We start from the raw sequence: 26,057 nt of genomic DNA, 5'->3' as shown, positions 1-26,057 counted from the left end.
ATCACTTCTCTCTTGACTTCATCTGCAGTCATCAGGACCAGACGTCTTGACAGAAAGTATTTGGTTAAGTTGTAGGGCTGCCAACCCAGGAAGTACGGTAGAATAACACTGTTCAGTATGCAGCAGAGGTGTTATCACCTAGTGTTATGGGTAAGTTATGTGAAGAGCTTAATTCTACAAAAATTATAAGCAACAGTCTGGGATGTGGCTCAGTAGTACAGCACTTGCCTAGCATGCACGAGTCCTGGGTTCAATCCCCAGTGCCAAAAATGAAAAGACAAAAAAAAGTTATGAGCAACAATTCTGGCTTAATTTGCATTAAAGCAAGTTAGGGGATTGAGTTCTATGGTAGTCAACACCTAGCCAAGACTGCTCAGGTCTTTTTTCTCCCTTCGTAAAAAGGTGTTAGAGCAGCAATTTCCAAGGTCACTTCCAAGTCTAACACTTCATTTTTCTAGAGAAGAGAAAAATCAAGCTGTTTCTAGGCAGCAACAAAAGCACAAGCTTTCATTCCATGTTCCTGGATTCAATGTACTCATTAACAAAAAAACAAAACCTGGGGTGACAAGGACTTCAAAAGTGCCACTACTGCCAGCAGTGCTGGCATATGAGAATAATCATCGAGCTGAAGAGGATGAGGCAGGAGGATGGTGAATTAGAGGCCAGCTGGGCTTAAAAAAAAAAAAAAAAGGCCATTACTATTAACTGCTGTGATCTCAAGCTGACAGAAGAGGGCCTATCTGCATTTTCACAACCTCTGGTTTTCTTGCCCCTTCCCACAAACAGTCCCAGTTTGGACCTATAAATTGGTGCATTCTGCCTGAATTTTCCCTATGAAACAAAAGATTCATTATAGAATTGCAATCACAAACCCTTTAAAAGTTTATAAAAATGGCCAGCAGGATAACACTAAATGAAGAAAATAAGGATATAAAATCTCATCTATACTACGATTTCTACTAATATTGAAACTAGAAAAATATCAGGAAGTAATAAATGAAGATAGATGTCAACTGTATTGTCTCTGAGCAACAAGTTTATTGGCAAGTTACTTTTAAAATATTTTTCTTTTTTCATTTCCCAAAAGTTCTATAAAGGGCACAGATTTTACAAAATGTGAAACATGAACAGTTTTTAAACTTGTCATTGGAAAAAATTTTACCTGTCACCTTTTTTTAAAATTAGAAACAATTAAAAAATTTTAAAAACATTAAAAAAAATTTTAAAACATTAGCTGACTTTAGATTTTCCAAATAGTAATTTTAATGTTTCCTTTTCTTGCTGTTATTAAATTTTCTACAAAGAGCAAGTATTTTTAGGGAACAGAGAAAAATAAGAACTAGGGCCAGGTGTGGTGGTACACAACTTTAATTCCAGCTACTTGGGAGGCCATAGGTAGAAGGAACATGGTCCAAGGCAGGCCCTGCAAAAGCTTGAGACCTATCTGAAAAAACAAACTGAGGGCCAAAAGAATGGGTGTGGCTCAGTGGCAGAGCACTTGCCCAGTAAACATGAGGCCCTGAGTTCAATCCCCAGTACCACCACCAGTAATAATAGTAATATTAATGGTAATGTTATATATTATTCTTATGTAATAATATGAAGAACTTTTTTCTTTTTTGTAAATTTTTTAAAATACTGTTAATAACAGAAGTCTGCCAATTGAGAATTTATTGAAGGAGAAAAATTTGCATTTTTCCATCAAAACTGGGTAGAAGGGGGAAACTGAAGAGTTATAACTACAGTAAATCTGATATGTGATTTAGAAAAGAATTTATCACAGGGGCCTTAAGTTGGCAGGGTTTCAAAGAAGAAGACAGAAAGGTTTAACTGGCCATCTCTTTGAGTGTTGGCTATTTATCCTGCCTCTAAGAGCCTGGTAGTGCTTTGTTTCACTTTTTCATTTTGTTTCTCACATTATCAGCTCCCTAGAAGGGAGTTTTACCCAACCTAATGTTCTAGAGAAGAAAACTTTCTGTCATTTCTCCAAATCAGCCTCTAGACACAGGCAGGTTCACATGTGCATTTAAGAGGAATTTTCTGAGGACAGCCAGTGTTTAAGAAGTCATATCTTAAATTACAAATAGCTAGAATAGTAGCCATCATAATGGAAGTTTTCCACACTTGGCCAGTTCAAACATAGATGTGGCTCCTGCCTCTCAGCACTTACCTCATTGAGATACATCACTGGGAAAACCATGGTTCTAATGTTTCCAGTTTCACTACAAAGACAAAGAATGATGGTATTTTAGAGACATGCTCATTATGATGGTGCACTCACCTGAAGAAACATGTTCACATGAAAATTCCAGTACTCATTTTCATTCAGTTACCTGGAATTCCCTGCAGACTCTTAGTTATGTTTGCAAACACATATAAATCAGTGTGTCAGCTAGCAATTGCAAGGGCTGCATGTTCTTGTGGTGTTTTATCAAGGCACAAGCTACTCAAGCAAACCCATCAAATGATCACTGTGCTCCCTAGAATCACCACAGAGAAGACAGCCCCGGCAGACCAATGCTGCCAATCCTTCGAACGTTGTGTAACAAAGCCACCTAAGTACTATGCAACACAAGCCAATGGACTGTTGTGCTATTTCTGTACTAAGTGTTTTGGGGACATTATTTAATTCAGTTTTTATAGCAGCCACACGCAAGAGGTATCATCACTGCCCCAGGTTTATAGATGAGGAAATTATGGCTCATAGAAACTACAGAATTTATCTAGGATCATCAAGAGCAAGTGGCGGAGCCAGGATTCTGTTTCCATTTTGATTCTAAGTTTCCACCTCTGAACTACGAAATTAAACTGCCTCAGATATACATAAGTGACAAATGCATTCTGCATATCATGACTGCTTCTTAGAAAGAACCTGTGACAAAATGTGGTTATGATACAGAAGCCTACAATCCCAACACTCAGGAAGCTGAGGCAGAAGAATCATGAACTCAAGGCCAGCCTGGGATACATAGCAAGACTTGTCTCAAAAAAGAAAAAGAGAACGGGATTAAATCTGATTAATTCAACTGAGGAAACAAATTAAGATTTATAGATAGATAGATGATATATAGATGAGAGAAGATGGTATATGTAGTTTTGCATTCTGCTTTGTCATTCAATATTATAAGCATTTTCTCACATTCAAAAAATTCTCACTGATCAGTTTTTTGGACAGGAAGTTATAATTAAGGAGTGATTTGTAGATGGAATATGGGAGGGAAAGGCTGAATGCAAGATACTATTTTAACTGTCCAAATGAGAGCTTGTGGCTGGCTCCATATAGAAGTAGAGGAAGTAGAAAGAGAGGAAGAATAGTAAACTGGAGTCAAAGTGGGTGAGGGAAATGCTCAGGGAAGTGGATAAAAACAAACTCCATATCCACACAGCCTTAACAGCTGTTCCAGCAAGTTAGTTAAACTAACTTGCCTTGGTTTCCTCATCAGTAAAATGAGGACAATGCAAAGTTGTAAGTTAATGTATGTGAAGTGCTTAGAACAAGGCCTCATCAGTGGGAAGCATTCTCAAAAGTGTTTGATTAAATGAAACAAGTAAATGTCAAGAGCAAGGCACCCTTGAAAGTGCCTATCCCTGAAGGGCAGGGTGAGCAGCTGGAAGAGGTGGGCTGTACTCTAACCCCCTCTCCCCCCCACCCCACCCCCACACACATTAACCCCACCAGAATGTAGCAAAATTAGTGTCTGCCTCAAGAGGAACAAGCTCAACTTACATAAAGTCATCCAATTTTTTGACATAAATGTTGATTTGGAACCTCTTGGCTGCTCTTAGGATAATTCCAGTCAACTGCAAATCAGAAAGGAGAAGAAAACATTAGTATTTGTTAAACCACAAACATAAATTTTTCAATACAGCATCTTTTCTCTCTCTCTCTCTCTCCCCCTGCCCCTCAACACTTGCCTGGTAGAGCATCATTTCTGTGTTCTGATAATACAGAACATGTTTGGTAAGTGGTACAAGGGAAAACATCCCCAGAACAGAATGAGTACTGATTGTATTAGGTGGACCAATGCTTAAATATGGATGTGAGTCCTTGGAAATTCTGTTAAAATGCAGATTCTGATTCAGAAGGTCTGGGGTAAGGCCTGAGCCTAGGCATTTCTAACAGGCTCTCGGGTTACTAACACTTTACATAGCACAGCCAAACAGCCCGCAGATCTTTGGTCAGATTTGAACATTCAAGCAGTTGTCCAGAGCTAAGAAGAGGGTGGTGGTCCCTGCCAGAGAATGGCATCCAAGTCTAGGATCCCCAAGAGAAGCAGCTGCAGCCATTGCCTTCCCCATCTTTGCACTAAATTATGGAACTGTGGCCATTCCTTGCCACATCCCTTGTTCTTAGTTTGGCTGACAAAAGGGAACTGACTGACTGATGGATAAGAGAGGAAGAAAGTCACACCTACTCTCATTCATTGGTTTCTCAGACATAGATGTGATAAACATAACTAAGAGTGAAAGGCCCATAAAATGAGGTGCTAAAAGAATTTCTTGCTTTTCTTTATTGGCCCTTGGTGTTCAAAGTCCCAAGAAGGAAGGTATCTGACCTTTAATTTAGCTTCAGTGAGAGAAGCTCCTGGCAGTAAGGAGAGGGAGATCTTTTCAACCTTAGTGATCTGTGCCCCAGTGGGAAAAATGTATGTTCAGGTTGAAGGTTGGCAACAGAATTGTGACCAGGTTACATGGGTCCAGTCTCAGGTGCTTTTAATGACTGCAATTTCACTTCTGTTTTTATTGTGTGTGTGGTGCTGAGGATGGATGCATGCCAACCAAGTGCTCCACCACTGACCTGCACCCCCAGGCTCACTTTCTTTTTTTAAAGCAGAATTTGCTCATCTTTTTGCATTTTAGATGCACAGAATTCAGCCTTCTAATTACAAGGCTATGAGATCATGCCTCATGCATTGAGCTACTCTTCCCTCACTTGAATACATCTATGTAAAGAAGACAGTATGTTTCTTAAGAATGCTGTAATGAACATTACATAGAAACAAAACAAAACCTCTGCTCTTACAAGGAAGAAGTATGTACTCACAGGATTAATGTCCACAAATGTCTCATGATCTTCCTTATTTGGATGCATGCCATCTATGGCAGAAATGAACTTCTCATCTGCTTGGTAAAAGTGTGGGAAGGACATGATAATGGGTGCACCTGTGTGTTGAGAGAAACAGGAATGAATGCTGTTGTTTTTAAAATCTGTCTATAAATTCTGACCACAAACTTGGTTCCTAAAGCAAAAACACACAAATGCAAACCATATATTAAGTAAACTTGGGGACGTAGGCAAGCTAAACTTCCTTTCCATACCTCCTAGTTCAAGATTTACACTTCATTTTCTGCCATTTCATGTACCCCACATTATCTTATTGCACATTATATACTGAAGACCTGGCTAAATTTATTCTTCAATTGAATCTATAAAGTGCTTTATATGCACTAAGTAATACACCCAGTAGCCCTTTGAAACTAGAACGTGGGAGGCTGAAATCAGGAGGATCACGGTTCTAACCAGCCTGGGCAAAAAAGTTTGTGAGGTCCCATCTCAAAGGAAAAAAGTTGGCTGTGGTGGTACATGCCTGTCATCCCAGCCATGCAGGAAGCGTAAAATAGGAGAATTGCAGTCCAGGCTGATCTGGCAAAAAGCAAGATCCTGTCTTCAAAATGGCCAGAGCAAAAAGTGGCTCAAGCAGTAGAGCGCCTGCCTTGCAAGCACAAAGTCCTGAGTTCAAACCCCAGTACCACCAAGAGGGGTGGAGGGAAGCTGTGGTTCACAGAAGTTACAAAATTTTCCCAGGGACATATGTGACTGTTGGGTTATGGAGGAAGAATGCTAATGGAATGAGAATGCCCACTTTAAAGTACTACTTGAATTATAATTTTCTACCCATGAATAGAATTTTTTGTTTGTTTCTATTTTTTTTTAATTGTTTTACCATAATAGACCTTATTCTCCTGAATATGTTGATGCAAGCATTTTTTAAGAGCGTGTCTGTTTGTTTTATATGACCAGCCGCTTCCCAGATCAAGGTCTGCCCGCATAAATATTCTGGGTTCGTTTGTTTTCTTCTGTCCTATTCATTTTAAGAACCAAATCAAGAAACAAATTATTAAAGGAAATGTATTCTAGATCTAGATATAAAATTTCAAACAGACCCAATCACTACTGGCAGGGATATTATTTTTGGAGAAATGAGCTCACTGGCAGGTGATTCAAATTTGCTTATACATCCACCAGCCCATGGCTCAAGGCACACATTATCTCCCACGTGCACACCATTTGCTTTTTACTGGCTTTTTCACAAAGCCAGTTTCCTTCCTTATGACCTACCATGACCTTTAAAATGTATTTTTTAACTACCTATGGAGGGCTTAATAGTTCTGAATGATTTACATATGTTATCTCTCATCCTCACACAACCTTCCAAGAAGATACGATCACCCCCATTTTATGGATGTGGAAACTGATGTCTGGAACCTGTCCTTAACCAATGTGGCCAATTTGCTAACAAACAGAATAGGACTTAATCCCAGATCTGAATAAACCCAGAAGGTTCATCCCACTAAAATATTCCCCTAGAGAATGCAAAAACAATTGAGGGTAAGCCTGGGGTTTAACTTTTCAGTCCAAATTTGGGGATACAGAAGAAGAAAGAGGAAAAAGGATTGTAGCAAGAAGTTTGAGTGTTGCAAAATAGAATCTTCCTGATGACTTTGGCAACAGAGGAAGAAGAATATTACCAACACTGCAAGAAAAATATATCTACATTTATGCCTTGACATGATTGAAGGGGCAGGGACACTACTTCAGGATTGTTTACCCAGCAAAGGAATGGGAGAGATCAGAACCAAGAATGGGTCCCCATTCCTGTTAGTCTCTACCTTCAGGTAAGGGGAACTGTTCTCTTGCACAGTGGTCACCCAATATCTAGATACCATCTTCATGAATTGTCTGGAGAGCTCGTTAAGAATATAGATCTGGAGTCCAAGGACGTATGTTTTTAATAGCTCTTCAGCTATGTAAGGCCAGGTTTGGGAGCCTCTGCCTTGTCAGACAAGGATAATAGGTATACAGTGACTTCAGACTTATCCTGAAAGGAGATTGTAAAGCCAATTAGACAAGGGAGCAAAAGTTAGCATATTACTTTATTCAGGTTCAGAAAATGGGACCTGTTTTCAGGGGAAAGGATCACAAAAAGGAAAATTTTTCCAGAGGAACTTTAAAGAGGAATTACAGCCTAAAAGGGAACCAATTTGAGTATGAGAAGACCCTAAGTTCTAATAAGGATTTACTCAGAAATAAGAATTTTATAAGAAACATGTCCCCTCTTTCAGTTCGTTTTCCAGAGTTCTATAAAAAGAGGATGCTGAATGTCTATCTAGCTATGCCATTGTAAATAATTCTGCAGTGCATAATTAATTGTTAAAACTCATCTTCAAGAGGATGAAGACACTTTTGTCAGCTGTAACACTGAAAATTCTGCCTCATTCATGAAAAGAAGCAGAGGCTCAGGCACTAGATACACTGGGAAGTTTGTGGTCAGGGTTTAAAACTAACTGTTTCAAAAATCATTGAGAATCTTTGCCAAGATATGTATTTTCTTAAAACTGAGTTGTCCAATTTCTCTTAGTGTTGTTTGGAACATGAAATCAGTTAATGCTTACATGTATTAACTACATTTTTCTGAGATGGTCTTGTTGTGTAGCCCATGCTGATCTTGATTTCTGGATTCCCCTGCCTTAGCTTCCTGATAGCGGGTGTGCACAAATGCATTATTCTTGAAAGGAAAGATTTGTTGTACATACTGGGCTGGCACTATGTTCTCTGTTGCACCCCAGACTGCCTGCATTCTAGACATCTGTAGTCATGACCCCTCTCAGAGTTCTTACCATTCTTACAGATGCTGACATTCAACACTCCTGAACCCAGACAATTTCCTTCAGGTAGACAGAAGCCAGCATTGTCGGAGGTATTGGCTAATATTTCTGCAGGCACCTTATACCGAAAGGCAGGCAGTCCTTGCACACTCTCAAAGTCACTGAATATAATATACACTGACCTGTGAGGATGGAAGAATAAAAAGTCAACACAGGCTCCAGTCAATGAGATCTGCCTGAATCAGTAAGTTAGCAGCAGGGCTCAGATACAACACAGCTAGAAGCTATGACCAAGTGGAAAATGAAGAAGCACAAGAAGGCTTGTGAGGAGCTCCACCCACTCACTGTGGAATAAGATTGAGGAAGAATTGTAGTAAAAGTGCTTAAGAGGTTGCAACTCTGGTAATGTCCAAAAATGGCCAAGAAAAGCAGAATGGGTGGTGAGAAATTAAGATAACATTTAAGCTGAGTGCAGTGGCATACACCTATATTCCCAGCTACTTAAGCTGAGGTAGGAGGATCACTTGAGCCAGGCTGGGCAACATAGACCCCATCACAAAAACAAAACAAAAAAGAGAAGAAGATAACATTTAGAATGGAGATGCATAATAAAATAAGTGAATAAAAGAGTCCTCTAGACCAGCCTGGACATATGGCAGTGAGGGGACCAAAAGTAAAGCAGAAGGAAGCAAGAGTAAGGCACAGGTAAAACAAGTGAGAAAGGGCACCACATGGCTCCAAGTGCAGAGTCTGAAGGATTTCAAAAATGCCATATATAGGACAGATATTTGATTGGATGTGCCATATGCCTACATTTCAGTCAATGATGGATCACATATGTGACAGCAGTCCCATGAGATATCGCCTAGTGACATCACAGCCACCTTTGGTTGTGTACGTACACTCTGTTTTGCAGACAATGATGAAATGATACATTTCTCAGGACCTATTCCTGTCACTAAGCAACTCATGACTGTACTTTGATGCCCATTTCCCCATAAAAAAGTGTCCTTGTTTTGCTGCCATGGCGTTCAACCTGATTCTGCGCTTAGTCCTTACTGCATTTCAAACGTGGTTCCTTATATTATAATACTATCCCCTTACGTTTGCATAGCATCCACATACACTGTCCTCACTGATCCTTCATTTGAAGGCCAAGAGAAATAGCTTCCTGGGCCTCACTTTTCATCTCTGCACTAGAGGTGTTGCTGTATCTCTCACAGTGTTGTGAATAACATGGGAATTGGTGTCCATTGTGCATATCACTTCACAGCATTTTTAAATGAAATATTTTAGGCAAACAAACAAATACAAATACCTTTGTATCTACCATTCAGATAAAATAAACATACAGTGGATAAAACTGATGCTTTCTATATAATGCATTTTGTTCCATTCCTTCTCTTCCTGCCCCTGAGGAAAGTACTGTTCCAAATCTGGGATTTATCATTGAGACAGGTCTGGGTCTAGGTATTATATTTTTACCTATTTGTGAATTCATAAACAATATGTTTTGTTGTTTGCTATTTTAGAATATGGTATAAAGAGAAGCTAGGGGTGTCACGCAGTGGTAGGGCACTTGCCTAGCTCATGTGAAGCCCTGGGTTCAATCACCAGCCCTGGAAAAAAATATAAATAGTATGCCAGTCTTTTTCTGTAATTTGGTTTTTCATTCATTATAAGTTTTATTACATTAATATACATAGATTTGGCTCTTTTTAAAATCCTGTATGATGTTCCATCCCATTTATTTATAGACTTCTCTTTTTTTGAAATAAGGACTATCTGTGTACCCTAGGCTGACCTTGAACTCTCCATCCTCCTGCCTTAGCCTACTGGTGCTGGGATGAACAGATGTGCACCACCATGTTCTGCTATATTCTTCCCCTTTTCTTTCTCTCTCTCTGTCTGTCTCTTTTTTGGAGACCAGGTCTCACTATGTAGTCTAGGCTGGCCTCAGTCTTTTGAGTACAAGGATTACAGATTGTAGATAAATGGTACCATAGCCAGCTACTCTCCCTTTTTATAAGCATATATGGCTTCCAACTTTTCACTATCACAATGTAATGAACATTTTGTCTGTGTCTCCTTGAACATATACACAAGAGTTCCCAGCCAGGAACCTACGTATGAGAGAACTGCAGAATCATGAGCCTATTTCACTTTGGCTTTACTAAACTTTGCCAGATGGCTCTCCAAAGTTGTTATACCAGATAAGAATGTGTTTCCTCTAAGCCAAATCTTTTATAAATTTCCTGTGGCCTTCTAGGTTCCCTATTGGATACATCTGACCCTCCTTCAGTCCTTCCACAGATATTTACTGAGGAAAGCAGAGCAGTTTGCTGGAAGGCAAGGGAGATATTCTACAGTAAAGGTGGGAAGAGTCTAAAAGGATCTAAGCCATGGCACAGGAAGCAGGGGGAATGGAGAGAGAAGACAAATCCCAGTGCTGTTTCTGAGGAAGAATTCATAGCTGTGGCAGGACTGAGTGAATGTAGAGGGGAGGGAGCTTTCCACTGTCACCAGGGTTTCTGGCACCACTGACCAGGTAGGTGGTGCAGTTATTCGAGACAGGAAACCATCAGAACAGCAGTGTGCAGAAGTGTGGGCATAACCATCAACGGTGTTGAGGGTTGCCAGGTCCCTTCCACAGTGAGAAGTTGCACAGGAAGCCCGGGGTGGAGAGGGGGGAGGGGCTTTGAGAGTGAAAGCAGGGAAAGGAGTGACAGTCTGAAGGGAGAGGGGATTCTGGGTGGAGAGAAGGACGCCTTCTTCCCACAGAGGAGACTTAGCATGTTCCTTTGTAGAGTAGGGGAAGGCAGGAGGCAGGGTGAGATCATGGAGGCAGGGTGAGATCACAGAGCTGGAGAGAGTAGACATAATCAATAGGGAGGTGACAGCCAAGCAAATACCCATAAACTATGAAATGTGGATGGCAGTATCATTTACTTATCTCCTGTGTACAGGTGGCCTGTTAACTGGAAGAAGACCAAGTCATATTTCATACTTGACAGAACATCATAACTAAGAGCCGACATGTGCAACTATATACTGTATGACAGGCCTTGGGCTAAGCATCTCACTAACAGTAACTTACATGTTCTTCTAAGAACCCCCAAGGTAGGTTACTATTTCCTTATTTTACAAATGAGGAAATGAGACACAGAGTGGTTAAATGACTTGTTCAGGGTAACACAACTGTGCATGGTAGAGATAAGATTCAAATCAACACAGCTAGGTTCTGGAGTTTGCACTGTGACCCACTACACTATACTTTCTCTTAATGTACCCTCAGCATTTATCACTATTATGCATAAACATCCATACATAATAAATGTATTTGCATATACCCTTTACATTTTGGGTAGCCTTATAATCAAACACTATTTTTTAAAATGAACTTATTAAAGCTTTTACCTGCAGAAGTCAGATGGGAAGACATAAAGGACTTCATCTTTAGCTATTAATGGGTGAAAAGAATCTCCATCTGTTCCATTAATCATATTGCACTGATCCGTTGTCCACCAGTCAAGTGACCTGCAATTGATAAGCACAAGAAAGGGCTTAGATTTTAGATGGGATTTTAGACTGTTTTAGATGATCAGGGCTTTTCCAGACGTAACTGGAGCTGGCTACCCACAGTATCTTATTCATAGAAAGACACAAGAGTGTTAAGGATTAGAGTAAGAGGAGAAAAACTAAGCCCTGACCCCAAACCAATTTTGATAATGGTAATAGCCCCAAAAAGTGTATCCTACAAAATTCCTCCCTTCAAAAAGTGTATCCTACATAGAGGTTTAGAAATACTGATTTACTTAAAGCATAACCCAGCTGAGCATTAATAACACAGGCCAGGGGCAGATGGACTCTGATAGACACATCCAGCTCTTTAATATTTATGACAGACCACTAACTCAGCCTACACTAACAGGTCTCTCTTCCAAAAATAACAGAAGACTTCCCAAGGATCACAAGGAAAAATCAATATAGAATTGATGTCATGCTCACTAAAAGCATATTGGAGATAACATGTTTTATTTTAAGTAGTTTTAAAAATAATGGTCCATGTAATAGACTAAATGTTTATGTCCCCTCCAGACCCATATGTTGAAATCTTAACCTCCCAAAGTGATGGTAATAGGTCCTGGGGCCTTTCGAAGGTATAAGGTCATGACAGCAGAGCCATGATGAGTGAGATTAGTATCCTTATTAAAGAGATGTCGTTGACTAACTTGGCCTTCCTCCATGTAAAGTCAAAGTGAGAAGATGACCACCTGTGGGGAACCAAACCCTTTCCGCTACCAAATCTGTCAGGGCCTTGGCCTTGAACTTTCTGGCATACAGAACAGAAAAATGAATTTTTATTTTTTATAAGTCATGCAGTTTATGATAATTTGTTATAGCAGTTAAAACTAAACTAGTACAAAAAACAAAAGAAATTAAAGGACAGGCAATAAATAGTAATTCTCTAAATTTCTGTTTAAGATGGCACTTGAAGTTCATCAGTGTTTTAAAAATATGTGAAGTCTCAGAGAGTGTGCCACCCCACAGGTCCTTAGTGAAAAAGTTTATAATGCTGGATTTCTCAGTCTACTAACACTGGGCTTGAGAAGTCTGTGGTATGGCTGTCCTCTGAAGATAGGATGTTTTGCAGCACCCCACACCTGTACTCAGTGGATGCCAGTAGTGCTCCTCAAAATTATGTCCAGATACAGATGAATGGCCCTTGGTTGAAAATTGCTAAACTAATGGATCATGTTTAGGAAGAAAAAAAAATAAACCTATGAGTAAGACTTGAGAAGAAAAAAATTATACATTAATAAAATACGTTGGCAAATTTAGTTGAGTATTTACTATAAAAATGATTTTGATGACTGGGAATAGTGACATATGCTTGTTATCCCAACACTCAGAAGGCTGAGGTAGGAAGATCGTGAGTTTTAGTTCAGCCTGGACTACAAAGCAAAACCTTATCTCAAATGATGATGATAATGATGACAGTAATGATGATTTGCTGGGAGTGCAACTGAATGGTACATTGCTTGCCTAGTATGTGTGAGGTCCTGGGTTCCATCCTTAGCACAGCAAAAGAAGAAAAAAAAAAGTTTATATTTACTTAAGAAAGTGAAACAAGCCTGGTGTGTGGCTCATGCCTGTATTCCTAGCTCCATGGGAGGCATAGGCAGAAGGATCACTGTCTGAGACTGGCCTGGGAAAAAACATGAGGCCCTATCTAAAAAAAAGTACTTAAAGGAAAAAGGGCTGGAGGCAAGCAGTAGAGTCCTGAGTTGAAATTTCAGTACTGCAAAAAAAAAAAAAAGACAAAAGAAAGAAGGAAGGAAAAGAAAGAAAAGTTGTAGACAAGAATAACAAAAGAAAATGTGCATTGTGGGTGTTAAGAAATCAGTAAGATTATTGTCTTGTTTGGAAGGAGAAGAGAGAATAAATAGCTTTACATTTTTCTGGGAAAAGTTATTGTTAAATGTAAATCATAAAAATCTTGATGTAGAGAGATGGTGGAATAGCTCAGTGGTTGAGTGCTTGCCTAGCATGCACAAGACCCTAGGTTCAATCCCCAGTACACAAAAATCTAAGCATTGAAAAGAATATACAATAAGTCCAAATAAGCAAATAACATATCACAAATGTACCCATAATTACAATACGTATGTGAGAGGATTAAATTCTACTGTTAAAAGACTGGGAAACAAGATTGGTATAAAATATGTTTCCCCTAGCCCAGAACCCAGTCACTTAGTAGCCTCCAGAGGCAACAGTGTGCCTGTTTCTTCTATAAATCCTTCCAGGAATCAGGTACTTGGTTGGGGAGGGGCTGGTGGAGGGAGGTAATGTGTGTGCTATGGTTTCCATTTGGAATGTTCCCCAAAGGCTCGTGTGTCCCCAGTGCAGCAATGTTCAGAAGTGGAGCTTTTGGGAAACAATTGGATTGTGAGGGCTCTGATTTCATCATGGATCAAACGTTTGGTAGGTTCATATTTTGAATGGTTATTGGGAAGTGATTAAAACTTTAGGAGGTGAGGCCAAGTTGAAGGAAGTAGGTCACTGGGGGTGTGCCTTTGATGGTTATATTTTGTCTCTGGCTCCGTCTTCTCTTTCCTTCTTTACTGGCAGCCATGAGGTGAGTAGCCTCCTTACCACGTGCTCCACCTCCATGATACTCTGCCTCACCTCAGACCCACAGCAATGGAGCTAGCTGACATTGGACTGAAACCTAAAATTGAGAGCCAAAATTAAACCTTAACTATTTAAAGTTGATTTCTCAGTTATTTTGTCACAACTACTGAAAGCTGACTAACAGTGTGTATGTAAATGTATGTTGATGTGTATGTGTATTTGTGCTTTTTAATAAACAACTCTTGGGCTGGGGATGTAGCTCAGTTAGTAGAGCAGTTGCCTAGCATGCTCGATATCCTAGTGTTGATTCCCAGTGAAGTAAAGTGTCATTTTTAACTCCTTATCATTACAGTATCCATGTGGTTCATCACTGCTGATGTTAGCCTTCCTGTTAGCCTTGCTCTTGGGCTGAGGCGGTGTCTGGCAGGTTTCTCTACTGTGCAGTAAATTCCCTCCTTCCTCATTCCATTCTTGGTATATTTATTGACAGGCAGATGCTTGGACATGCTTTTTAAATTTATATTTCTTAGATGAACTAGCACATTAGGGATACTGTTCAACATCTTGCCTTTTGTCTTAATAATTCTTGGAGAGGAAGCTGTATTTTGTTTTGCTTTTTAAACCAGCCAAATGACTTATATGTAAGTACTGATGGAACAAGTTAACCATTAATTCCCTGGGTTTCCTAGAATCTACCTTTGGAAGAGAAAGAAATGCACTTCACAGATATTAGTTAAGCTTTCTGTCAAATTATTTGTGAATTAGGAATACTAGAAGTGATCATGTGAAAAATATATTTATATTACACATAAAAATGTTGAAGTTTTTTTTGTCACAGTTTCTTTCACAAAAGATACACATGATGAATTTCTCCCAGAATTTGAAGCCAGAATGCAGTCTACTTCTTTTGAAGTGATACATCCAATAAACCCCACAAAGCTCATTGTTTATTCCTCTTGCCTGGATTGCAGGGAAGTTCAGAAGTAAATTTAATGTTGAAGAACAAAACTCCTCTTATTTTAGGCAGTTAATAATTAGCCTCCTGTTGCCTCAAAGTTTTATCGTTTTTCTGACTTAAAAAAAAAAGATCATTTTGTTTTCTATGTAGCTTTATTGGAAACTGCCTCTGCTCCTTTTTGGAGGTATTTATATTACTTAGGTGGTACTGGGGGTTTGAACTCAGGGACCCATGCTTACTAAGCAGGTAGGTGCCCTACCACTTGAGCCACTCCACCAGCCCTGGAAGTAGTTTGTTGATAAACTGTAAGTATTAAATAAAAATATTTCTGAAATGCTATAATTCTGAATTTTAGAGGAAAAACTCTTCAACAATCCACAACCATGAAATTGAAATAAAAAGAACCAGAATTTTCCCTCTCTCCAAACAAGTACTTGTTTGAAAGTCTTTCTGCTGTGGCTGTACATCATTGTGTGACTACTAAGGAACAGTGAGAGCTGGCCATAAGTCTGCAAATCATTAATATTTATTAATATTTAATTCCCAAAGTATAATATCCCAACTTAATTTGTAAAGTAATAAGTTGAAGACTCCTTACATATTTATACATTCTGTACATTTGCTACTTTTTTTGCAGTGCTGCAGATCAAACCCAGGGTCTTGTACATGCTCAGAAAGTGCTTTATATCCCCAGCCCTAAAAAGAATTTAAACAATAAGCCAGGCACCAGTGGCTCACACCTGTAATGGAGCCTACTTGAGAGACTGAGATCAAGAGGATCACAAGTTCTAGGCCAGCTCAGGTAAAAAAAAAAAAGTTCTCAAGACCCCATCACAACAGAAAAAAAAGCTATGGCGGCATATGCCTGTCATCCCAGCTATGATAGGAAGCATAAAATAGGAGGCTCGCAGTCCAGGCCAGCCTAGGCAAAAAAGCAAGACCCTATCTCCAAAATAACCAGAGCAAAAAGGGCTGGAGTTACAGCTCGAGCAGAAGAGTGCCTGCCTAGCAAGCACAAACCCCTGAGTCCAAATTCCAATACTGCCAAAAAACATTTTTTAAACAATGCATATTCAATTTAAATGATCAATGAAAAATTATGCTAATAAATTGTTTGACTTACGTTTTCCCATTCCACTCCACAATTTTTGTGAAGTTAAGGTAATTGTCTTCTCCAGTTAGAAAAACATAGTCTCCATCATTAGTTCCATTTTTCTGAAAGTAAGTATGAAAGTTTACAGTGACTACAGTGGTTAATTTTATGTCACCTTGTCTAGGTTAGGGTGCCCACTTGCCTACTCAAATACCAGTCTAGATGTTGCTGAAAAGGTACTTTGCAGAAGTCATCAAAACCCACATCAGTTAACTTTAAGTAAAGAAGAGTGTCCTCAAGAATGTGAGGGATGCATCACATCACATCCATTCAAAGCCTGTAAGAGCAAAAACCGGTTTCCAGAAGAAGTCTCCACAAGACTGCAACATAGAAATCCTGCCTGAGCCATGATTTCTGGGAAATTGCATAAGTACTAGCTCCTTTATAAAAAATTAATAAGAGCACACCATTATTGAGCATTTATAGTATTCCTGGCATTGGTTCTAAAATTTTGCATGAATTATCATGAAATCCTCATAACCACATGAGATAGGATGGTTACAAGTCTACTGAGCTCAATGACACAAAAACAAAAAAGCAAGCTGTATATAAAATTGTATCTAAGAAATTCTGAGATGATATGAAGAGGATATACGTGACAAATAGACTGAAGCTACTAGCACCAAGAAGGCCTTGAGGGAAGCTGTGTAGGATTCTCTCATTATTTCTTGAAGGGGAGTCTAGTGTCAGCTTACCAAGAGAGCTGTGCTTCTGGTCCTGTGGAAGCTGTGTTCTTATGGGACAGGACCTTTCAGGGAACACATTATCAGGACTGCTGCCCCAGAGTAAAGAATTTAGAGTTGGTGAGACTCTACTTTTAGGACCTCCCACTCACTGTTACAGAGATAACACTTAAAACCTGCTTGCTTTGTTAGAACAGCTTCTAAATTTTGTATACCCTTGAGGCTCAGGTGGAGGATGATTGCCCTTTGCCACAGACAAGGTGAGATGTCAAGGGATTGCACATTGAAAATAAGTTCCTTGGTGAGAATAAATTCCTTGGACAAGCAGAGCCCAAAAATAGCTACAAATTTAATGATGAGGAAGCACCTTTCAGTCTTGGAGCCCTAAATCTAACACTTTCTTCCTGAGGGGTTAATTTTGTCTATTACTAACTTCCCAACTGTGCATTTTACTCAAGGTTCTTTTGTTGTTGTTGATTACAAAACCACTTTCCTGTTCTGGCTTCTTTTCAGATCGTATAAATCTTTTGCCTTTTACCAAAACCATTTTCTTATTTTTTTTCACACATTCTACAAGGCATATAGAACTTTGGGCAATTTTGGTCTTCTCCTAGAGGAAGTCCGGTGTTAAGATGGAATCTGGCTTGGGATGCCCCCTCCCCACTGTCAGCTGTTAGAGATGGTTTGAAAGAAAATTCAACTTACCTGATAGAACAGGCCAAAATTGGGAGAGATATCAGATCTGAAAGTATGGATGAGAGACAAGATCTCATCTTTGTAGCCCCAGAGCAGTTCGTCAACCGTGTGAGTCACAAAGAGCTTCTGCTGATAGGCTTTCAGCATGGCCTCAATGAGCACCCTGAGGAAGCGGGCCTGGGCCCATTCTATGACAGTCTGAGGAGGAGAGGCAAGTTAAGACAGGAGTGTCCTCTATTGCCAAGTCACCCCCACCCTACTCTCTCTTACTACCTCTCAACAAAGGGGGCCAGAAACCAAGATGTAAATGTTGAGATTAAATAATTGGAAAACCGGCCAGTGAGCTCCTCCAGCTGCATGTGGAGGAACAAGACTCTTCAGGTATTGCCCTTTTTCATATTACAGGTTTTAAGTGTGAGCTCAGCATTCCCACTTGCAGGCTCCAAGTTATCCCTGCCACAGGAGAAAAGCTCTTGTAAATACTTCAGAGTCTTTAGACACAAGGTGGCGCCACCTTCCCCTTGAGCCAATCTGGTGCCTGGAACCTGGTGATAAACTGTACCAGTAGACAGCAGAGCCTGGAGGGACAGGATCTGGGATCTGTACTCCAGTCCACCATCAGTGTCTAGTGGCATATGGAGGATTCACTTAGCAGTGAGTGTGGGAGCCTCAGAAGAGGTGGTGTAGGTGAATAAGGAAGTTTTCTGGGTCTCAATAGAGCATGGGTGTGGTACAGGTGTTACTGCCTTATAAACAGAGCCTAGGGAATCACAGCCCAGTCTCTGCCATGTGAAAAGGGAGGAAATAGGCAATTCATGTACCTTGAGAACTTAAAATACAAGATAGGTTGGACAAGATTGGGGGCATTCATGGTGGTGTAACTATAGACAAAATAGAAATCTGATCCAAGAAGTGGTATGCAAATTCTATTGCTAGAATTTCTGAGTCAAAACAAAGGGGTGAACATTTTTTTAAATTTCTAGCTAACAAAAATTTATTACTTATCTACATAAGTACACTCAAGAAAAAATCATGAAAACAAATCCTAAAATTTGTATTTTATTATCATCCAAAATGGCCTTATTTGATAGAGTATAGGAAAAAAAGTCTAAGATTTACTTTAAAGAAAGGAAGGGGAAAATAAATATATTTTTCTTTGAAAAAAATATATATAGTAGTGCTGGATTAAATTCAGAGATTCAAGCATGCTAGGCTAGTGCTCTTTCATTGAGCCACACCCCAGCCTTGTGTGTGTGTGTGTGTGTGTGTGTGTGTATGTGTGAATTTATGCATGTATATTTTAACACAACTACATAACTAGCTCCTAAATTATGCAAAATCATAATAGCCTTATCTTTTCCCCTTTTAAAATCCACAATAATAATAGTAAAATGCCTACTTACCAATACAGGAATATTTAGTGTTCTAATTAAGTCAATTTTGGGGTCTCCAACAGATTGGTTTCGTTCAAAAACATATGCCTTATTGCTAACAGCAGATATTGTTGTTCCATTATCTCCAAATTGAACATTTGCCTTGTTCCTGAGTTCCCTAAAAGAAAAAGATTGTGTTCAAAAAAATGGATACCACTTTAATAAGCAAGACTGTCTCTTTTTGTCAGTATCAAAGTTATAGTTTTCAATATATCATTCCCAATATAAGCCAGGTGCCAGTGGCTTGTGCCTGTGACCCTCGCTACCTAGCTACTCAGGAGGTAGAGATCAGGAGGATTGAGGTTCGAAGTCAGCCCTGAGCAAACAGACCCTATCTCAAAAATACCCAATACAAAAAAGGGCTGGTGGAGTGGCTCAAACAGTAAGAGCTCCTGCCTAGCAAGCATGAGGTCTTGAGTTCAAACCCCAGTGCTGCCAAAAAACAACAACAAAAGACATTCCCAATATCCCAATATATCATTATTTCAAGAGACTGAAGATACTAAACCCTTAAAAACTGCAAATTAAGTGCTAGAGGTGGGGATCAAGTGGTAGAGAGTTTGCAAGGACCTGAGTTCAAACCCCAGTGCTGCCAAACCCCACTACCCTGCACATTAAAGCTAAAAATGTGAGAAGGAAATGAATCCTAGGAATCTTCTCAAAAAACTTGTTTTCATTCTTTTTTTCCACAATTGGGAAATACAGCAGTCAAGGGGCACTTTGACCAGAGAATCAAAGCCAATGAATTCTCTCTTGGGTTACAATTTGGTCCTGAAATATTTTTAAAAGTTTCAGTTCAGTTCATACATTCAGTTTGAATTTCAACTTGTTTAATTCTTGTGTTTAGTTGTAACCTGAATTTAATTGAAAATTCACATGAAAAATTGAGGCCCAAGGGACTAGGGGTGTGGCTCAGTGGTAGAGCAGTTGCCTAGACTGCAAAACCCTGGGTTTGATCCTCAGCACTGTAAAAATAAAAAATATAAAGAAATACATAAATAATTGAGGCACAAGGCTTAGTAAGTTAGAAGAATGCATCCCTGTTTCTGTTCCACAATTCAGTTTGGTTGAAGTAGTTTCCCCACATGAGGCACTAGGGCATCTCTTAGAAAGAACTTGGTATATAGTAGGTTAGGACAACTGTGGTCAGCACCAATGTTTGAGTACAGCAGACCCTTGATGTCAGTGGGTCTCTGTTCCAAGGAGACCACCACCGAGTAAAACCCACACATGCTCAAGGTGCAGAATTCAGTGCTGCACTGTGGATGCTTGAGGCATTTTTCCCATAATGCCATCCAACTTCCACTAAAGACATGCTGCCTTTCAACAAATGTCACATTTTCACTTTATCTCTTAAATTAAGCACATTTCCTTTTACCTCGCTTTTTGGACACCATTTGATTTGGGGAAGGCAGTTTTTCACAAAATGAAAGACAGGGAAACACATCAGGTCACATAAGGATTTAAACACATCTGATGACAATGTGTGACTGACAGCTTCTCTACATCAACTGAGCTGTGGAGCCCACATGTGGGAATTAAAAATTTGGTTTTTGAAATTTTTTACTTTTTTTATTATTTTGTTTTGACTGTGCTTGATTAAACCTGAGTGAAATGAAGCCACAAATAAGGCAGACTTACTGTATTTCAAAATAGCTGGTAGAGAGGATTTTCAGTGCTTCCAAAACAAAGAAATAATAAGTGTCTGAGGGGATAGATGTGCCAATTACTCTAATCTGAATACTGGATTGTATTCATGTATTTAAATGTCACACTGTACCCTCTAAATTACTCAATTAAAAAGAAAGTATATGTACAAAAAGTGCTTGCATCAAGATGAATAATATTTTCATGCAATATTTATTTTGGGTTTGTTCTTTTGTCTCTTGAGACAGGGTCTCACTGTACTACCCAGACTGATCTTGAATTTACTAAGTAGTCCATGCTGGCCTCAAACTCACAATCCTCCTGCCTCTGCCCCCAGAATGCTGTGATTATAGGGTACCCCACCACAACTAGCTATGCAGTACATTTTTAAATCAAAATTAAGGCCAAAAAATTCATGATGAGAAAAATGCAAATTTCTTTGAAGAAACAGAATTTGATCTTTTGTTCATCAAATGCCTTAAGCAAGTCCTGGGCCTGCCTGGTACAGAGTAGATAAAAAAAAATTCCCATATCTATTCCTTCCTTCCTATACCAATGAAGACTTTTCAGTTTGACACGGTAGCCACTGCTCACTTGTGACTAGCAAGCACTTGAACTATGGCTAATTGGAATTGAGATGCATTATATGTGTAAAATAGACCAGATTCTAAAAAATGATACCAAAAGCAGAAATGTAAAATATCTTACCTTTCTAATATTGATTACATATAGAAATGATGTCATTTTATGTATAATGGGCAAAATAAGAATATATTATTAAAATTAATTTTGCTTGTTCTTTTTCCTTAAAAAATGTGGATAGTAGAAAAACTTAAGTTACATATGTGGTTAGTGTAATGTTTATATTGGATAGAGATAATCTAAGAGTTTGAAATTAAGAGAGGTTCAGAAGGCATCAGGCAGCTGGTCTTCCCACCACTTCCTCCCAAGGCCGTTCCTGACCACACAGCACATGGGGATTTTTCTCACCCATTTCTGGAGTTTGCTCTCTATCCTAGTCTTTGGCCTTCAGTGATAAACTGCTGAGTGACATCATTAGGCTATAAAAGAATTACCATGTAGCCTCAGTAGATAGCAAGCAAGCTGAAGGCAGAAACTTGTATATTATTTCTCTTTATAACTCTTAAATTATTTCTAGATTTTAAAATAAGAATAGATGAGAAAATAATAACTAATGCATGCATATAGATTCATAAGAATGACTGAGTCTTGGTCGGACAAGATGGCTCATGCCTGTAATCCCAGATACTTGGGAGGCAGAGATCAGGAGGATCCCAGTTCAAAGCTAGCTGGGGAAAAAGTTAGCAAGACCCCATCTCAACAAAAAAGCTAGGTGTGATGGTGCACATCTGTCATCCCACAGGAAGCAGAAACAGAAGGATCACAGTCTGGGTCAGCCAGAGCAAAAATTTAAGACCCTGTATCAAAAATAACAAAAGCAAAAAGGGCTTGGGATGTGGTTCAAATAGTAGAGCACCTGCCTAACAACTGTGAAGCCGTAAGTTCAAGTCCCACTACTGCCAAAAAAAAGAAGAATGAGTCTTTGTAGCACCAAGCTATGCACGATAATCACTTAGATTTGACATTTGCACAGTTTCTTTTTTAAGGGTTTAACTCACATGATTTCATTTTACTTTTAATTCTTTCAACAAGTCCATAATACCAATACAGTATTATTGCCCTATATTACAGATGGGACACAGGATACAGATAGGCAGAAGAGCCAGAATGTGAACCCAAGCTGTCTCATAGCAGGTGCTACTCTGTGTCAGACCTCCTAAAGGGGATTAATGAATGTTGGTGGAGTGAAACAATGAATACCTCTAGCAAAAGCCAAATCTACATAATTATGACAAAGAACAACAATTATATGTCCTTCCAGTCCACAAGTAATATGTGATGAATCAGACTGAGATGGTCCTGTTCAAACATGCATGCAATATGAAGTTAGAGAGTTTTGGTTGTCTGGCTTCCAGTCCTCTTCCTGTGATAGCCTTGATTCCCTTTCTTCTCCTGCAGTGCCAGACCACTAGTCCAGGTGCCGAAGGACCCCAACAGAACCAATTCCTCTGGCCTCTAAAACCCTGAGTGCAGCACCAGAAAGAGGCATGACCTGGTAAAGACCCCCACCTCTGGTGATGCAGTGTGTCAAGATTATGCAGACGCTCCTGTGACTTGATTTGGATCCCACATACACACTGCAGACACTGGGGGTTAACTCAGGATCTCATGCTTGAGCCACATACCCAATCTTTTCACTTTTGATGTGTTTTTCACATAGGGCCTTCTGTGCTAACCTTGTCAGCTGACCTCCAGCTGACCTAGGACAGTGATCCTCCTGCCCCAGCCTCCTGAAGCCAGGGTAATCGGTCACACTATTATGGCTCAGCACTTTTGACTGATGGATTTCCTTCTTACTCCATTTATCCAGAAGTACATTCTCTTACTTGCAACCAAAGAATCCCCCATGAAAATCATGACCTAGTCATTTTATACAGAGGAAAACAAACCAACCAGGTTTAAAATTCTGGTCACCTAAAATATCTCTGATTTTTCACAGATGTTAATCCAAAGTGATTTGTAGAAGATGGAAGAGGAGAGGAAATTTCAAAGCCAAACCCATGCTTAGCCAAGGCTGGTGCCTACAAAGAAGGGAACATTTGTCCCTGTCCCCAGAGCCTCCCTGGAGTGAGCGCAAGGAAGAAGCCTGCCACAGAGTGAACTGCTTATAACTCGTGTATGCTTAGGACCCATGTTGGCCTCGCTCACCTCTGAGGAACCAGAAGTAGAAAAATGACCCATGGCGAACACCAACTTGCACACAGAGAAAGCCAGGCTAGAGAGCCAGGAGCTGGGACTCAGAATAGGTTCAGGAAGTCCAGGGGTGAACTTTGCCAAATTGTCTGTCTAATCTCACAAATCAGTGAGCGTGCTAAGGCCTTCTGTCTTCTTCACCCAAGTCCTAAGTCATGAGCCTACAAGCCTGAATAACCCCAAGCATAGGACCTGCTTCATTTATGTTTAATGACTTTAGAGATAACTTTTAAAATGTTTGCTTTATTGCTTACCCTATGACTACCTGATGTTTAAGGGGAAACTGAGCACGAAGATACCAATCATTTGAAGCCTGTAGCTTGACTTGATTTCTCAATAAGTTTAATAAGTCGAAGCCAGGGTTTTCCAAACCATAAAAGATGTAATTCCCCTGGCAGGATGACTAAGTCTGGTCACTCACAGCCAACTTCATGACTTCCCTCAGCCACTTGTAGTCCTACACCCTACACACTAAGGCGTGACTGATGCAGGGCCTTTACAGAGCATTGCCACTGAGAAAAGGGAGTAGGACCTGGCCTCCCAATCCACAAAGGCCAAAAAACCACAGAAGGAGATGGCTAGTGGGCCTTCCTTTCATACCAACATATGATAGCCCAAGGAAACCAAAATATTTCCCTTCTAAACACTTGTTGCTCTGGCAATGCCAGAATGAACAAAGCACAAGGAGAAGGGATTTTGGTAACAGTATAACAAATCTGGTTACCTTAACAACTGACACCCTAAGGCATGACTAATCAACAACTGTCATCTAGAAGCAGGGAGGCTGCTGGTAAACAGGAGATTGAAAGCCAGATAAGATCAATCACTGCCCTACAACATACTAGAGAAGACTAAAGAAACATCCAGAAATACAGACAAGAGTTTGAAACAAAACAGATCTTGGGCCTTAGACATCAAGGTTTGGTCTCTTATTTAAGTAGATGCTAATAAATTTCAGACTACAGTTTGACACATATTAATCACAGTGGTAGTGCAAGTAGTTAAGAAATGGTTAAAAAGCCAGCATCGTGGCTCACACCATTCAGGAGGTTGAGGCAGGATGATCACTTGAGCTGAGTTTTGAGACTAGCCTGGGAAAGACAGCAGAACCATCTCATTTAAAAAAGAAAACAAGAAATGGTTGAGATATGCTCCATGAACTATTTAATTAGACAGGAGAACACAGGATCTATTTTAGAAATGATTTTAGAAATAATAGCCTTAGATAAGGAATGGAAACAAAAAGAATCATTTTTAATTAGCTGGAAAATTAATGTTTGTGCATTTAATTCTTCTGAGATGCTGGATAAATTGGATGTGTACAATGTTATTATAAAACCCCTATCCTTGGGCTGGGGATGTGGTTTAGTAGTAGAGCACTTGCCTCGAATGCTGGTGGCCCTGCATTTAATCCCCAACTCAGGGATAGGGAAGATGGGATATCCTTACCTTTTAGTCATGTTGGTTCCTTCATTCATCCAATCCTTTGTTGAGAATTACCAAAAGGAGCGACTAACCTTGTTGGGCACCAGTAGCTCATGCCTGTAATCCAAGCTACTTGGGAAGCTAAGATGCTGAGGATTTCGGTTCCAGGCCAACCCTAGGCAAAAAAGTTTTTTGAGACCCCGTTTCAACAGAAAAAAATCTGGGCACAGTGCTGTGTGTCTGTCATCCCAGCAATGGCAGGAAGCAGAAAACAGGAGGATCAAGGTCCAGGCTGGTCTGGGCAATAAGCAAGATCCTACCCCATAACCAGAGCAAAAGGGCTGGAGACATGGCTCAAGAGGTAGAGTGCCTGCCTAGCAAGCGTGAAGTCCCAAGTTCAACCCCAGTAAACCCCCACCCCAAAAAAATGACTGAGCTCATTGGATAGAAGTGTAAGTTGAGAGCTGACTGGCAGGTTTTGCATTTAATCATCCAATCCTGGCTTCATTGATACTTGCCGTGGAGCTAAGAAGAAGTTACTCATGCCTTCTGTTCCTCAGTTTCCTTATCTATAAAACGGGGGTAGTTATCCACCCACCTCATAGAGGCATTGTGGGTATTAAGTCCACATGATATGCACGCAGTATGTGCATCACCTGGCACATACTAAGCGCGTAGGAAACACTAGAGGAGAAGTCCTGGTTCCTGCCCTCATAGAATCCACAGTACATCATGGAAGCTGCTATCACATGCTTCCTCCCTCCAGTAAGTGCTCTGTTGGCTGACTGCAAGGTGCTGTTGGGACATAGGGACAGAAGTCCCACATGGAGGGAGAACACTGCAGAGGTGATTTGAGAGAGCAGCAGCAAGTAGGAAAGAGGTTGGGAAGGACAAACACATCACACAGAAATGACCATTGAAGTTCCAGGATGGATGACGTGACCAAGCCTGGCACAGGAACTGAGGAGCTCCTATGCTTAACTTTCTACACCCCTGCCTTGTCAGCTAAGGAAACCCTGGAAGCTTCCACCCCAAAGAGAACAATGAGTGGGAAAGAAGTAGAATTTTGTCCTCAACATTCATAAATCATAGCAGAGACAGACTCCTGTAACAAAAGGCAGACTAACAAGAAAAAAACCAATCAAATTTGTTAAATACATGCAGTGCACATCCCACTATAGAAATCTTTTGTGCATGGTAAGCAC

At 39.9% G+C, this 26,057-nt stretch overlaps 1 protein-coding gene across 2 annotated transcripts in view; it reads right to left on the bottom strand.

Annotated features, from left to right (window-relative positions):
- Window positions 1-26,057, bottom strand: part of Scarb2 (scavenger receptor class B member 2) — a 57,151-nt gene that overhangs the window by 4,868 nt on the left and 26,226 nt on the right. Inside the window, exons 1-9 of one of the 2 annotated variants that reach the window (XM_074041979.1) lie at window positions 24,877-25,220; window positions 18,916-19,063; window positions 17,522-17,710; window positions 16,104-16,195; window positions 11,305-11,424; window positions 7,900-8,069; window positions 5,045-5,163; window positions 3,728-3,801; window positions 2,171-2,222 (exon numbers count right to left, since the gene is read on the bottom strand). In XM_074041979.1, the coding sequence (XP_073898080.1) occupies window positions 2,171-2,222; window positions 3,728-3,801; window positions 5,045-5,163; window positions 7,900-8,069; window positions 11,305-11,424; window positions 16,104-16,195; window positions 17,522-17,710; window positions 18,916-19,063; window positions 24,877-24,905 (993 nt within the window). In that variant the 5' untranslated portion in view covers window positions 24,906-25,220. Of the gene's footprint in view, window positions 1-2,170; window positions 2,223-3,727; window positions 3,802-5,044; window positions 5,164-7,899; window positions 8,070-11,304; window positions 11,425-16,103; window positions 16,196-17,521; window positions 17,711-18,915; window positions 19,064-24,876; window positions 25,221-26,057 lie in introns of those variants that run through there. The other variant, XM_020184051.2, reaches the window with a different exon arrangement.

Source organism: Castor canadensis, chromosome 9 (genome assembly GCF_047511655.1).
Source record: "Castor canadensis chromosome 9, mCasCan1.hap1v2, whole genome shotgun sequence".
In the NCBI taxonomy this organism is placed as follows: domain Eukaryota; kingdom Metazoa; phylum Chordata; class Mammalia; order Rodentia; family Castoridae; genus Castor; species Castor canadensis.
Note: the sequence above shows the minus strand (reverse complement) of the source record. Positions and strands in the feature narration are given on the sequence as shown.